This window comes from Macaca mulatta, chromosome 20 (genome assembly GCF_049350105.2).
Source record: "Macaca mulatta isolate MMU2019108-1 chromosome 20, T2T-MMU8v2.0, whole genome shotgun sequence".
In the NCBI taxonomy this organism is placed as follows: Eukaryota; Metazoa; Chordata; class Mammalia; order Primates; family Cercopithecidae; genus Macaca; species Macaca mulatta.
The window spans coordinates 17070714-17087148 of record NC_133425.1 but is presented as its reverse complement, the minus strand read 5'-3'; the positions used below and the strand labels follow the sequence as shown (position 1 = coordinate 17087148).

The 16435-nt window shown below is 47.9% G+C and overlaps 1 protein-coding gene across 2 annotated transcripts in view; it reads right to left on the bottom strand.

Annotated features, from left to right (window-relative positions):
- Positions 1-15566: 15566 nt before the first annotated feature.
- Positions 15567-16435, bottom strand: part of LOC714226 (BOS complex subunit NOMO1) — a 63134-nt gene continuing 62265 nt past the window's right edge. Inside the window, exons 31-32 of one of the 2 annotated variants that reach the window (XM_077987181.1) lie at positions 16092-16219; positions 15567-15765 (exon numbers count right to left, since the gene is read on the bottom strand). In XM_077987181.1, coding sequence (XP_077843307.1) covers positions 15714-15765; positions 16092-16219 — 180 coding nt within the window. In that variant the 3' untranslated portion in view covers positions 15567-15713. Of the gene's footprint in view, positions 15766-15856; positions 16220-16435 lie in introns of those variants that run through there. The other variant, XM_077987182.1, reaches the window with a different exon arrangement.

The window sequence follows — 16435 nt, the reverse complement described above, 5'->3', positions numbered from 1 at the left end:
GAGGCTGAGGTGGGAGGATCACTTGAGCAGGGGAGGTTGAGGCTTCAGTGAGCCAGGATCATGCCACTGCACTCCAGCTTGGGTGACACAGTGAGGCCCTGTCTCAACAACAACAGCAAAAAAGCAAGATGGAGCCGTGAGCTCTGAAGGTAGACATCTTCGAAAAGAGATGACATTTCTCTGAAATGAATTTTCAGTACCAAGAACCACCCTCAAACTAGAATAGCTCCCCAGTCACTGTCCTGTCACCCAGTTCTGCTTTCTTCATGGCACTTGTCACTAAGATGACCCCATGTATTTATCTGTGTGTTTACTTCAGCAACGTGTGTCTTCCCACTAGAATATAAGGTTCCGTGAGAGTGAGGACTCTGTCTTTTTTTTTTTTTTTTTTTTTGATAAGGGTCTCACTCTGTCATCCACGCCGGAGTACAGTGGCACAGTCTTGGCTCACTGCAACCTCTCCCTCCTGGGTTCAACTGATTCCTTTGCCTCAGCCTCCTGAGTAGCTGGGACTACAGGCATGTGCCACCACACCCGGCTAATTTTTGTATTTTTAGTAGAGACGGGATTTTGCCACGTTGGCCAGGCTGGTCTCAAACTCATGACCTCAAGTGATCCACCCACCTCGGCCTCCCAAAGTACTGGGATTATAGGCATGAGCCACCGTGCCTGGCCAGGAGTTTGTCTTTTGGTATTCACTATATCCCCAGATCTAGACCACTGCCTGGCACATAACAGGTACTCCCTACATTTTTGTTGAGTGAATAAATGATTTTGTCCTCCCTGGTAAAGACAAAAGAGGAGGCTAAATTGCAGTTGATATGACTTAGCCAGATATACACATATAAACACTTCCTACCCTAAAGGATTGGGAGCCTGAAAAAGGCTATCGTAATAAACTAAGGAACCATGTTACAGCTAACTTGTTTTTAAAACGATAGCACCCAATGCTGCAAACACTGTGAGTATCTTTGTGGTTGGATACCAACTCTTTGAAGAGCAATAAGGTATGAAGTGTCAAAAGCTGTAAAAATGTTCACTCATTAGACTTGGCATTCCCACTCCTGAGAATTTAAAGAAATAATTCAAGAGTAGCAAAGAGTTTTTGCATAAAGGTGCTTATTGTTTTATTATCAGGAAAAAAAAAAAAAAACTAGAACAAGTTAACTGTCTGACAGTTGGTGTACATGGCCTGTAACCATGATCATTATGAAAACTCACTGGAGCCACACAGGAAAAAGATTATGATAAATGAAAGAAGTCACATGAAAACTAGAATATATATTATAGTTCCAAGTAAGAAAACCACTTACAAACAAGGGCAAGCACAGAGCAAGGAATCATGGGAATATTGTGTGTTGGAGACGGCGGGCTGCCTCTCAAATTTGGTCCTTTCCTTTTCCTGGAGATACACATTGGCCAGACATTTCGGAGTCCTTGCAAGTAGGGGGAGCCACAGGACTGGGTTCAACTCAATAGAAAGAGACCAGATGCAATGCAACACTTCCTGTCTGGCCCATAAAATCCTACCACATGGCCAGGCATGGTGGGTCACCCCTGTAATCCCAGCACTTTGGGAGGCCGAGGTGGGTGGATCACCTGAGGTCAGGAGTTCGAGACCAACCTGACCAACAAGGTGAAACCTCATTTCTACTAAAAATAGAAAAATTTGCTGGGCATGATGGCAGGTGCCTGTAGTCCCAGCTACTCGGGAGGCTGAGACAGGAGAATTGCTTGAACCTGGGAGGCAGAGGTTACAGTGAGCTGAGATCACGCGACTGCACTCCAGCCTGGGCAATGGAATGAGAATCTATCTTGAAAAAAAAAAAAAAAATCCTACCACATGTTTTCCACCAAGTTCTGTCTCCAAGGTGACCTTGGAAGCCACACGGGGAAGGTGGCAGAGATGCTAGGAGCCTGAGCAGAGACCCAAATGACTATTAAAAATGCAGACCTACCCATCCTTATTCACTTGGGACCGCCCTGAACTATATCATAAGAAAGAAATAAACCCCTATTGTACATATGTGCACCATTAGAGTTGGGTCTATTTGTTACAGCCGTTTAGCCAACCCTAATCCATGTATACAGTGGCTAAAGTGGCTGAGATGACATGTTGCACAGACGTGAGAGTCAGAAGGACTTGAGTTCAAGTCCCAGTGATGACATTTACCATCTGTGTGACCTTGAGAAGCTGCCTAACTACTCTCAGACCATTTCCTCGTCAGTTTGTTTTGAGAATTGAATGAGAAAATTGCTATAAAGCCCTTAGCACTGCATCTAAGATGGGGAAGAGACAGTCAATGAATTCAACTTTCCTACAGCCCAGTTGCATCCCTGCCCTGCCCTGGTTTCTGAGAGACAGTTGCTGAAGCTAGTGTTAAAGTGAACTAAATATGGCCTGAGTGGGACTCCATACTTCTATAGTTGCGTCCTTGTGGACAAACTGCAACCTAGCTTAATAGGTAGAAAAGATTGAAAACCTAACTTAGGAGTATGCTCCTGTAACAATAGCTGAGTCTTGGCCAATCCCAGAGGCCGTAGTTCAACCACTCATATACTGCTGAGTGTTCAAACTGTACTCAAATAAGGCAAATGCCAACTTGTAACAATCCAGCCATTCTGTACTTCGCTTCTGATTTCTGTAGATCATTTCCCTTCTTTTGTCCATAAACCTTCTTCCACCATGTGGCTGTGCTGCAGTGTCTATGAATCTGCTGTGATTCTGGGGTCTGCCCAATTCGTGAATCGTTCGTTGCTCAATTAAACTACTTTAAATTGAATTCGACTGAGGTTTTCTTTTATCACTAGTTTGAGCTGGTTTTCTAATGTTTGTAAACGGGAGTGCTGACGAATATAACCCTGCTCCAAATATTAACATCTTTCTCCCAACCCATCACCCAGACAGAAGTGGTCCAGCCTGGGCAACCCTAGGAGGAGGCTAGCTCTCCTCTAGAAGGCTTAGGATGGAGCCAGTGGGCAGTAACTGGCTCACTGTCTCCTGCAACTTAAATCAGAACCAGGTCCAGAAACCAAGTTGACCCCCAAAGAGTCTTTCCCAAAATATGGCTCCATGCCCATCTCAGGTCAGGCTGCGCTGTTTTCCTGGACAGAGAAGTCCCAGACAAGCAGGCAGTGGTCAGTGGGCTGTGCCCAGGCTGAGAACATTTCCCAGAGCAGATGGCATCTCTGGCAGTCCCTTAAAGCCAGCAGAGGCCAAGTCATGTCCAAGAGGCGAAAAGGCCCAATATGATGGAGACAGTCTACAGTCCCCATGAATAAGGGATCCTGATGCCTTCCCTATGTACCAGGTAGTCACTGCCTGAGGGGCCCAGAGCAGCAGGAGGGCAGAGCCAGCCTGGGCAGGGGCACTAGGCCAGAAGTGGGGCTCACATCTTCACCACACACACACACACACACAAATGCACATGCACACAGATAGTTACATTCACACATCACATACATGTGTACATTTCCTTGCAAACTCAACTTCTGCTGATAGCACAACAAACAATGGGGCCACAGTGTAGCATGGAGGAAACCCTGGAGTCTGATCTCATTTTTTTTTTTTTTTTTTTTGCATGTGTCAGGGGATAAAGATATTTGATAAAAATCTTTGAGTCACATCCCCACCAGTCCCTGCCTACCTGTAGAACCCAACAAGCCAGCTTCATGGCCCCTCAGATACCGCCTCACCGGGTCCCCAGGGATTGACCTCAGTCCTGGAAATGCGGAAAGATCTGTATCTGTAACAGCTGAGACTGGTGGCCTTCTGCCAGCTTTCCTAGAGGCAGAGCTGAAGACGGGGACTTGGGTGGATGTGTTTTGTTTTGTTTTTGTTATTTTGTGTTTTTTTGGTTTTTTTTTTAAGGGACTTTCAGGAGAAGGGCGGTGAGAGCTACAGGATGCAGAAGGGGACAGAGCAGAGTGAGAATGTGGTCCCTTAAATTCCCACCTTGACCTATCCCATGAGCAGCAGAGAGCACACCACAGGATCGTCTGCACCATGGGGCAGGGACCAGCCGCTCCTGTTGCTGTATCGGTTAATCACTGGGCCATTACTGGACATGGCATCCCATCCCATCCCAGGCAACATGGCTCCCATCTGAGGATGATTCTCTAGAGAAGGACAGCTGTGAGCTCACAGCAGGTGAGGCTCCAAAAGCAGCTATGCCAGTCTGGACCTCAGGGGAAGGGGGACTTCACCTCTTGGCAGGGATGATTTTCAAAACATTGAACTCTTGACATGGGGGAGCACTGACCAATCAGAACAGACACTGTGACCAAACAGTGGATACCAGTGGAATGTCCACGCTGCCTCTGTGAAGGGGCAGTCCCATGAGCCAAGCTCCAGACCAGCTGTTCTGGGAGCACTGCATCATTGCACTGAATTCTCACAACCGCCCCATAATGCTGGGACCACCCCCATTTTCCTGCCCAACAGCCTCAGTCTCATAGACACTAGGCGGCTCTCCCAGTGTCACACGGTCCAGTCAACAACGGGCAGAACTCGCACTCTGATCTGTCTGGCTCCAAAGCTGCTAAAAATTTTCCACTTGGCCTCACTGGCTTGACAGAGATTAAAAAAGAAGGCAAGTCCTACTTTCCAAGAGACGCTAAGGTCCCTCGGCGACGCTGGGTCATGATTTTATCATGTTCAGAGGGGAATGAAAGGGACAGAAAACAAGCGATGTGTGATCTCCTGTCATGTCAAGAGACGCTCTTTTCAAAGAAAGGTACATTTCGCAGAATCAATACGCTGTGGGGCCTCAGAAAGCTGAGGCAGACACACAGCCCCAACTCCTGCATGTGGGAGCCCTGTTACCAGAGACGGCAGAAATTAAACTGAATCACCTGGAGCAAGTAGGTTGTAAATGTTCAATATTAATGACCCACCTCGGCCCCAAAAAAGAGAGCATTAGGCTTTGTCCAGCTGTGTGCTCTGTTGTTAAAAGACCAACCTGTGGCCAGGCACGGTGGCTCACACCTGTAATCCCAGCACTTTGGGAGGCAAAGGCAGGTGGATCACCTGAGGTTCGGAGTTCGAGACCAAACTGGCCAACATGGTGAAACCCCGTCTCTACTAAAAATACAAAAATTTGCTGGGTGTGGTGGTGCGCGCCTGTAATCCCAGCTACTCGGGAGATTAAGGCAGGAGAATCGCTTGAACCCAGGAGGCGGAGGTTGCAGTGAGCCGAGATCGCGCCATTGCACTCCAGCCTGGGCGACAAGAGTGAAACTCCATCTCAAAAACAAACAAACAACAACAACAACAAAACTTGTGCCTTGATGGGCATTCCTTTCCCTTCTTGCTAAGGGTTGGGATGATGGCAGAACTGTGTCCACTGTCCTGGAGGTTGACCAGCTTTTTCTGTAAAGTGCCAGATAATAAATATTTTGTGGGCCACACGATCTCTGGTGCAACTACTTGACCCTGCCATTGTCATGCAAATGTAGTCATGGATGATAATAAATGCATGGGTGTGACTGTGTTCCAATAAAACTTTATTTATAAAACAGACAGCTGGCCAGAGTTGGGCAGTGGGCAGTAGTTTGCCACCCCCTGCCCGTCCTATTCCTTGGCTTTTTTGGGTACACCAAGGAGTGCAATCTCAATGCTGGGGTATTTTATGGCCACTGGACATAACCATAACCTGGGCCTTTTGTCTGTGAACCTGGGTCATTGGCTACGGTGAAGGTCGGTCAACCGAGGTTTAGACAGCCCAATACACATTCATGCCCACAAACCAAACCAGGAAAATGATGTGCCAAGTTGAGTATATGACACTGTTGGAACTCAACTGTTTTTGTTTTTTTTTAATAAATGTTTAAGTAAACTTTTTATTTTAGAACAGTTTTAGAAAAATGGTGAAAGCAGTACAAAGAGTTTCCACGTATCCCACAGCTTGATGCATTATGAACTAAAGTCCATGCCTTTTTTTTTTTTTGAGACAGGGTCTTGCTCCGTCACCCAGGCTGGAGTACAGTGGGGTAACCACAGTTCACCGCAGCCTCATCTTCCCCAGGCTCAAGCGATCCTCCATCTCAGCCTCCCAAGTAGCTGGAAATACAGGTGCATGCCACCATCCCCAGATAATTTGTTTTATTTGTTTGTTTGTGTTTTGAGACAGGGTCTCCCTCTCATTGCCCATGCTGGTATACAGTGGCACGATCATGCTCACTTGCAGCCTTGACTTCCCAGGCTCAACTTATCCTCCCATCTCAGCCTCCTGAGTAGCTAGGACTACAGGTGCACACCACACGCCTGGATAATTTTTTATATTTTTTGTAGAGATGGGGTTTCACCATGTTGCCCAGGCTGGTCTTGAACTCCTGGGCTCAAGCCATCCGCCTGCCTCGACCTCCCAAAGTGCTAGGGTTACAGGCGTGAGCCACCACGCCCGGCCACTCCGATTGCCTTAGTTTTTGCTTAATGTTCTTTTTCTGTTCAGGGTACCACATGGAGCATTTTGAGAAGTGCTGATCAGGTATTTTGTAGAATGTTCCTCAACTGGGATTTGGCAGATGCTTTTCTCATCCTTAGTCTTGGCTTGTGTGTGTTTCGAGGAGGAGGACCACAGAGCTTAAGAATCATTCTCAGCACTCTGTATCAGGCACGCATTCTCTCAAGATGACTTGCCACTATTGATGTTGACTTTGATCACCTGGCTGAGGTAGTGTCTGTGTTCTCCACTGTAAAGTTACTCTCTCCTCTTTTTTCACACTGTACTGTTTGGAAGAGAGTCACTATGCACGGCCCACACGTAGGATGTGGGGAGTCCACTCCATCTCTGTGAGGATGGAATAGCTATATAAATTACCTGGGGCCGGGCACAGTGGCTCACACCTGTAATCCCAGCACTTGAATGGGAGGCTGAGGAGGGTGATCACCTGAGGTCAGGAGTTTGAGACCAGCCTGGTCAACATGGTGAAACCCCGTCTCTAAAAATACAAAAAATTAGCCACGCGTGGCAGTGCGTGCCTGTGATCCCAGGGACTCAGGAGGCTGAGGCACGAGAATCACTTGAACCTGGGAGGTGGAGGTTGCAGTAAGCCGAGATCATATCACTTCACTCCAACCTGGGCAACAGAGCAGGACCTTGTGTAAAAAAAATAATTAATTAATAAATAATCTGGAATTCTTCTGACTGGGAGATTTGTCTCTTCTCTCTTATTTATCTGATCATTTATATCAGTATGGAATCATGGGTATTTATTTCATTCTTTGAGTTCTACTCCAATACAACTTTTTGGGGGCTCAAATTGTTCTGGCTTTGATCCCGGGAGCTTTTTCATTGGCTCCTGTGTCCCTCTGAGATGCCTCATCACTGCAGCAGTTTCATTTTGTTTCATTTAGTGCCTCCTCACCCTGTGACCCTACAAGATGCTTCAGGTTCTTCTTAACTATTTCCTCCCTCAGTCTCCCAGGATCGACATTTGTTCAAGAAGTCTGGTTCCTTTTATGGGAGAATGGTATTTAATGGAGAACACAGACCTGGGCACTAGAGGTTTGTTGCTACTGGGGTGTCCTTGCTTCTAGGCTCTCTTCGCTGACAGCCAGGATTAGTAACATATCTATAAATATTTCTCTATGCAGCCATCTGTATCTATACTGAGCTAAACATGTGTTCACACTGATGCCTGCCACTCTAATCCACTGCCACATGGATCACTCTAGCCTTGCCTCCTTTACCAACCTGTAAACCTCCCACCCCCCACCGCCATCCACTACTTGATGAACTTCCGTAAGCATGTGAGGTGGTTGGTTATGGAAGCCATTTTCGACCTATATGTAAGATGGCAGTTTCGTCTGGTTTCTCCTAAATAGAAGACAAGTGTGAAATGGTAACATGGTGTCCGTAGGAGTCATATGGATGGACCATGGCCAACTGTATTATTAAGGAATATTCATGCATTCATCCATCCATTCATCCATCCATCCATCCACCCATTCATTTACCAGTGAATGAGTAAAACATTAGGTATTCACTGCACCATCCTCTCCTGGACTTCCCCCTACCTCACTGGTCAATTCCTCTCCGTCTCTTGAGCAGGGCCCTCCCTGCCCATCATCTGAAGGTTGCACTGTCCCAAGGCTTGGCCCCCAGCCCTCTCTTCTCAGTCTTCAGAAGGACACCTATTATTCAATCCTGTGGCTTCATCTGTCATCCAAAAACACTCCCAGCTCACCACGTCTCATCTCCAGCCGTGATTTCTCACCCAGGCTGCAGACTCAGGTGTCTGATAAGCATCTCAAACTCATGATGGCCAAAACAGAACTCTCAATTTCCCTACCCGTCTCAGTGGTTCAGCCAGAAACAAAAGATTAACGTATCATTGATTCCTCCCTTCCCTCACCTCCTGTATTAAATACATCAGCAAGACCTTTCTGCTCGATCTCTGAAGCGTAGCCCCAAGCTCACCACGTCCTGCCACTGTCACTTCCATCACCCTAATCCAAGCCATTGCTGTCTTTTGCCTAAACCAACGCAACATCCTCCTTGCTTCTGTCTCTACCTTCATTCTTGCTTCCCAATAATCCAATCTCCTCAAAATTTAAAGAAGCGATTATTTAAAAACATACATCGGATCACTCCCCTTTCCCTACTTAAACCCTCCAATGCCTTCCATTGCAATTAGAATAAAATCTAAACTCCTTTCCAGGGCCTCCACATGACCCGGTCCCTGCCATCTTTCTCATCTCTTCCTCTCAATCACTTGGCTCTGGCCACCCTGGCCTCTCTGCTATTCCTAAAACTCACAGAGCTCATTTCCTCCTCAGGCCCTTTGCAATTACAATCCCCTCTGCCTGGGCAGCTCTTCTCCCAGATCTCTGCATAACTGGCCCTTCCCCTCCTCAGGTCTCAGCTCAAATGCTGCCTCCTCAGAGAGACCTTCCATGACATCAATCATCCTCTGTCACATTGCCTTGTTCTGCTTCTTTTTTTCGTAACACCTGGCATTATCCAATAACTTCTAACGTGCGTGATCACCGTTACTCCTCCATCAGCATTGTGCTCCTAAGAGCTGAGGCCCGGTCTCTCTCACACCACTAAACCCCCAGTACGCCAAGCAGCACCCAGCGCAGGGGCGATGCTCAGTTAATACTCGTTGAATGAATGAATGATGCCCCCCCTAAAACTAAACTTTACAAAGCACCCACTAGACAAGAGGTTAGAAAATGTTTTCTGGGCTGGGTGTGGTGGCTCAGGCCTGTAATCCCAGCACTTTGGGAGGCTGAGGTGAGCAGATCATCTGAGGTCAGGGTTTGAGACCAGCCTGGCCAACATGGTGAAGCCCTGTCTCTACTAAAAATGCAAAAATTAGCCAGGCGTGGGGGCAGTCACCTATAATCCCAGCTACTAGGGAGGCTGAGGTATGATTATCATTTGAACCCAAGAGGCGGAGGTTGCAGTGAGCTGAGATCACACCACTGCACTCCAGCTTGGGTGACAAAGCAAGACGCCATCTCAAAAACAACAATAACAACAAAACGTTTTCTGTAAAGGCCCAGATAGTAAGTATTTTAGGCTTTCTAGGCCACCTGGTCTTTGCCACAACTACTTACCTCTGGCACTGCCAGGTAAAAGCAGCCATAATCTGCAAATGAATGGGCATGGCTGTGTGCTCGTAACATTTTATTTATAAAACAAAAACAGTGGGCCATAGTTTGCAAATCCCTGCAGTAGCCCAGTCTAAGTCTTGAACATCATCTGTGTAATTAGTTCACAGTGAGGAGTTCACCGCTGTCATAATTACTCATTCCATGAATGCATGCGGAGTACCAGTCGCCACTCAGGTGACGCATTCTTGAAACTCTGAGAGGCAAGAAGCAAAATGTTCTTTCTCCACACCCAGGCCCACTCCAGTCCATGAAAACGAAGCAAGAGAGGCAGGCTGCAAGTTTGATCACTGAGCGGCTGCTGGCCACCTCTCCCCCTCAGCTCCAAGAGCAGAAACGGGATGAAAATGCAGCAGCTGCAGGCTTCTGTCCTCTTGCCAGCTGCCTCTCTTGCAAGACTAGACAGGGAGGGGCAGCCGCCAGTCTCCAGAGGCACAGACTCTGCACAGAATTGAGGATCACTTGTTCCAATGCATTCATCTTATCTTACAAAATCTTCAGATTCCAAAAAGCACACGTAAGAAGGGCTGCTGTTCCATTCACACAGTGAAATATTGTGCATCCGAAAGAATATGTAGATGGGTGACACCTTAAACAACCCCAGGATCACAGACATTTAAATTTCTAGTAGAAGGGGTGAAATTTAAATGTCTGTGATCCTGGCTGGGCGTGGTGGCTCTTGCCTGTAATCCCAACACTTAGGGAGGCAGGTGGGAGGACTGCTTGAGCTCAGGAGTTCAAGACCAGCCTGGGCAACCTAGTGAGAGCTCATCTCTACAAAGATTAAAAAAAAAAAAAAAAAAATTAGCCAGGCGTGGTGGTGCACTCCTGTAGTCCCAGCTACAAAGCAGGCTGAGGCACCATGATCCCTTGACCCGGGAGATCAAGGCTGCAGTGAGCTGTGATGGTGCCACTGTACTCCAGCCTGAGGAACAGAACATGACTTCATCTCAAAAAAAAAGTTCATATTCCAACCAAGATCCCACCATTGTATCACGAAGCATAAACACCCGCCCCCACTGAAAAAGTACAAGGAAGCCAGCCATATCATATCTTCCCCAACCTCAGCAAGTTCCAGGGCAGGAAGAGTCTCGCCACCCCAGCACACAGTAGGCCCACTGGAAAATGAATGTCTCCCTTCTCTAGGCATTTCATGGTCATGGTCAGAAAATCAGGTTCATTTTGCTAACGAAAGAGAAAGCCAAAAATGGAGGGTGATTTTTTTTATTTTTGGTCTTACTCGGTCGCCAGGCTAGAGTGCAATGGTGCGATCTTGGCTCACTGCAATCTCTGCCTCCCCAGTTCAAGCAATTCTCATGCCTCAGCCTCCCAAGTAGCTGGGACTACAGGCACCTGCCACCACGCCCAGCTAATTTTTGTATTTTTAGTAGAGACAGGGTTTTAGCACGTTGGCCAGGATGGTCTCGATCTCTTGACCTCATGATCCGCCCGCCTCAGCCTCCCAAAGTGCTGGGATTACAGGTGTGAGCCACCACACTGGGCCTGGAGGGTGATTTTGACCAGGCCTTCTCATCAGGTTTTGGAAGGAAGTGGAGCTGACTTCTCTTCTGTTGCTTTTACCCACCCAGGACCACTTGTTCCCCTGGGTAATACAGCACCCCAGGCACAGGGGCCGTCTGTCACATAAGCATGGGCGTGGCTCATGTGTGGCCAGGCCCCGGTGATTCTGGAAAGGTTGCCCATAAGTCATTTCCCTGTCCCAGGACTGGCATGTGATGCGGTGGGATGGAAGCTGTCCTTCTGCTGGGTCTGCAGATGGGGCCAATGTAAAGCCCGACATTGCCGGATGATGTCAGAAGCAGAACCCATAGGCAAAAGCCAGCTTTCCAACACTCCACTCTCAGTTCCCTGCCATCTCCACTTCTGTGGATGTGTGCCCGGCATCTGCCTCTGCCCCTGCCTCTGAGAGCAGTGACTGAGCAAACAGTCCTGGACCCGGCTGAAAGGATGGGCCTGTCTGTTTCTAGCAGCGTGGTCTTTCGGAATGCTGATTCCTGAAAGAGTTGGAACCAAGGGAAGCAGAGTCAGGAGGTGGAAATTGAGCCTGGGTCCAGCTATGCACGAAGCCAGACACTCCTGGATTTCTCCGTTACTTGATCAGAGAAATGTCCCATTTTGCTCAAGCTAGTTGGAGGTGGATTTCTGTTACTTGAAACCAAAAGAGCCTTAACTAATACACAACTAGAAATGCATCCATGGTCACTGCCGATTCATGTGACAGACATTTATTGAGCACTATTCCATTTGCCTAATGTTGCATAAGTTACTCCCAAACTTAGAGGCTTAATACAGTCATAGAACACATTCGCAGATCCTGTGGGTCAAGAATTTGGGAAGACACTGTAGATTGAACTTTGTTCTCTGCTTTCTCTTTCTTGGAAAGAGAGGACGTAGCTTGAAGTCAGTACTGACTTGGGACTGTGTGTAAGGCATATCCGTGCTTCACTGTCACTATGTTTTTAAGTTTTCTAAAATTAAAACAGCTCATTTTAGAGGGAAATAAAGAACCCGGGAAGAGCTCAGCTGGGCAGCACTGACCTGGGGTCTCTTGAGTGGTGGAAATCGGATGTCAACTGGAGCTGCACTCATCAGAAGGCTTGACCGGGGCTGGGAAATTCGCTTCCAAGCTGGCTCATGTGCAAGCTGTACAGGCTGGGGGCCAGGGGACTCACCCCTCCCCACGAGACTGCCTGAGCACCCTCACACAAGGCAGTTGGCTTCCCGAGAGCCAAAGTGCAATGCCTGTGATGACCTAGCCCGAGAAGTCACACATCATCACTCACTTCCGCCACTTCCCACTGGTTGCCCAAAGCCAGCCTGATTCAGTGTGGCAGGGGGCCATATAAAAAGGCAGTGTGGATCCCTGGGGGCCATCCTGAGGCTGGCTATGTACTACAAACACCCCCCACATGCCAGGGATTGGACACACAGCCCTTGACCCCCACTGAACATCAGCCTAAACAGAAGGCAACCAAGCAAACATTATCCTCCAAACTCTTTCCAACTCATACTTCAGGGTGGCCCCAGCTTTTAAGTAAAGGGAATTGTGCCTAATAATTATTCCTACTAAGGAACTAGATCTCAGGGTCTGGTCATGCAGCTCTTTGGTTACAGAAACAACACTGATGAAATAATCAAAAGTCCTCCACCATTCTCGCCCCCAGCCATGAACCTGTCCACTGCACACACTGCTCCACGTCACTGTGCCTTTCCTAACTTTACTACAGCTTATGCCTGCCTCTCCTGTATGACATCCATGTGACATCCATCTCTAAACCTCTGAGTCATCCCTAGACAAGCTGGCACATGACTACATCATCTCATTTCATACATCAAGGGCAGGAAAACATAGTGGTTAAGAACTCTTGGACCTGGGTTCAAACCCCTGCTCTGCCACCTGACAGCTGCCAGATTGTTCAGCCTCAGTTTCTTTCTCTGAAAAATGGGGCTGGAAGTATACCTGCTTCATGAACTCATGAAGCGTCCACATGCATGCAAGGGTGCGCCATGGTGCCTGGCACACAGTAGCTCAAGAAAGGCTGGTTGTGCCTGCTGGTGTGCTTGATCCAGAGAGGCAATCACTCATTTGTTTTTTCCTTATTTCCTGAATCTTTGTTTCTCGCTATTTAGGCCATGAGAGTTAAGCACAAGGACTGCCTCTTCCTCCAGTCATCTCACCAATCCTTCCACACACACATGCACATACACACACACACACACAAACACACACACACACATACGTTCTCATGCCACCTTCGGCCCTTCCCATCTGCTGTAACCCCAGAAAACTGAAGTGAAGCCATTGCCTTAGAATGGCACTGCCCTGGCCAAGTATGGTGACTCATGCCTATCATCTCAGCACTTTGACGCAGAAGGATCACTTAAGGCCAAGAGTTCAAGACCAGCCTGGTCAACATAGCCGAGACCGTCTCTACAAAAAAATAAAATAGTTTTTAATTAAAAAAGAATGGCACTGCCCTAAAGCTCCTCATCAAGGATTTATGGTTGTTTTTATGGCCACTTTAATAGGCAAAAATGTGGACAGAACAGAGTTCCCCAAGAACCCGCCATCTTAGACCATTTTTTTTTTAAATTCCTCAGCAAACAAGTCTCTCATATGACTTTTGTCCCATTCCAAATCTAATAACAGGCCGGGTGCGGTAGCTCTCACCTATAATCCCAGCACTTTGGGAGGCTGAGGTTGGTGGATCACCTGAGGTAAGGAGTTCAAGACCAGCCTGGACAATATGGTGAAACCCAGTCTCTACTAAAAATACAAAAAAATTAGCTGGGCATGGTGGTGGGCACCTGTAATCCCAGCTACTCGGGAGGCTGAGGCAGGAAATCGCTTGAAACCGGGAGGCAGAGGTTGCAGTGAGCTGAGATCACCCTACTGCGCTCCAGCCTGGGCCACAAGAGCAAAACTCCGTCTCAAAAAAAAAAAAAAAATCTAATAACATTGTTTACTTCTCACAGGAGGATCAGAGGAGTTCTGTCCTGAGACTGCCAGAAAAATGATGAACAGAAAATTACGTACAACCAAACAGGCCCAACTTTCAAATGGACTGAGAATGACCCACACAAGTTCCACCAAGGCCAAGGGAGACCTGCAGCCAGCGATGGGGAAAGCCTGCCACTTACTGGCAGCCTCCGGAACTGGATGGAGTGTATTGACACTTAATGGTATCTTTCACAAGCTCTTAACCTTTACACCCCGTCAATAAAAATCCCATTAACATTCAAAAGGGATGTTTCTGGGAGTCCACTTGGAATAAGAGTTGGAAAACACTCCAAGAAAAGGATTCTGTATTAATACCACATCTGTCCCAGATCTTCAACACTGTTCACTTTCCTTCCACGGTGCCAACACCAAGCTAGCTGATAGGTGGGAAGAGGGCAGCTCTGCGGTTGGCCCCCAAGAGCCACGGAGTCCCCCAAGCTGACCCTCTGCGGTGGTAGTGGCACCTAACAAGAACTTCCGCCTTGTTTTCCCTCTCTCCGTGCTTCGTCCTTTTGGACTCTGCTCACGCATCATATCCAGAAAGCTCCCTGAGCTCTCCGGTGGGACGAGAACTCTGCTCTGTGCTCCTGGGGCCCCCATGTTCCTCCACCTGGAGGTCCTCGGCTCACTGCATTACCCCTGTCTACTTACTGACTTGCCTTCTACCCAGTGATGGGCCATGTGCTGTGAGGGCATGCGCTGTGTGCCCATCTATTCGTTCCTGTGTGCATGCGTTCATTCATTCCTTACTGAATGCCCACCACGTGCCAAGCATTGGGGTACAAAGAACAAGGCAGATGGAGCCCCCTGGCCTCTTCCAGCTTGCTGTAGAGTGTTGTCTACTCTACTTATCCTCACATACCCATGCCTGTCCTATGCGGCACCCAATAAATGTTGGATGCATGGCTGTGTCCCCTCCTTCAGTATCACCTAATTAACTTAATGACTTCCTGCAAGGATTAAGTTCATGCTGTTAAAATGCTGTGACTTCCTCTGGATCTCTCAGGCAAGCCGGCAACCTTTAAGCCTCACCCGGCCGACGTAGGCATTTTGTTTGGCCAAAGTGTGTAGTTATTTTTAAAACACTGCATTTGTGGCTAATGTTTAAAATTGGGAAAACTTCATAGAAATCTTTTTCTGGCTTCTCTAGAAAAGTGAACGCACATTTCTGCGCGGCAGGGGTGAGCCAGAGTTGAGTACCTAAGCTTCCTTTAGACGTGGTGGGAACACTTCAATTTGCCACAATCCCCACTATCTCCGATTTCTCTATCACTGAGGCCAAAAGCAGCTGGGATTATGTCGACTGAGCTGGTGTTTGTCTTGCCCTAGTCAGCTTCACTCAAGACTCTGACTTGCTCTACATGTGGCTTAACTGAAGACCCCGGGGGTTACGCGCATGCCATCCAAGAAATACATCTGAGATGAGCTACAACACAAATGAATGGGCCATTTTATTGATTTTTACCTCCTAACATAGCCTCCTAATAGTGGATACAGGGTGCTGTGGTTTCCAGCAGGGATCTCAGATGCAAAGGGAAGTGAAGAAAACAGATAAATTCCTAGGGTACCTCACCATGGATCCAAACACCATGTTAACTGGAACTCTTCTTGCAAACGAAGGCTGAAGATCAAGAATGACATTCTCACACCACAGCACAGCTTAAATACTTCTTTGACAAAAATAATAAATTATATTTGACTCAGAAAATAAATTCTGTTCAGCAGAGTGACAGGAGGGTCCATTCATTGCATTGCACGAGGGGCCATATGGAGGGGTGAGGATGGGTGCAGGATGCCACAGTGATGCGGGACACGGGGCATGGGGCCAGCAGCACAGGCTGAAGTTAGCTGACGCATGCTTTTGGCTTTATCCCATGGGCAGGTGGCAGCCGGACCCCTGGCTGTGGCCTGTCCCAAGTGAGACTGCAACTGCCCCTTCCTCCTCACGTCCGCCTTGTCTTCTGTTTCTTGGCTTGTCTCTTTGCATCTTCTGGGCCGCTATTGTCAGAGGCTGCCTGACCGAGCGCGCGGACTCCCTGCAGCCGGCTTGTTAACTGCAGCAGCAAAGGAATGAGCTGGAAAAGAGAGAACGTGTGAGAGAGAGGGGTACAAAGAGGAGGCTTCTGCCAGACGAACAGCGGAGCCTCACTTCTCAACACACCTTCTTCAGACATGAGCAGCAGCTGCCATGTGCTAATGGGTGGGTTTCAGTTCAAACGAGGCAGGCCGCTGTACTAGGGATGGGCTGGCCTCTCTCTGGGACCAACATGTCCCTAGAGGTGTTCCAGGTT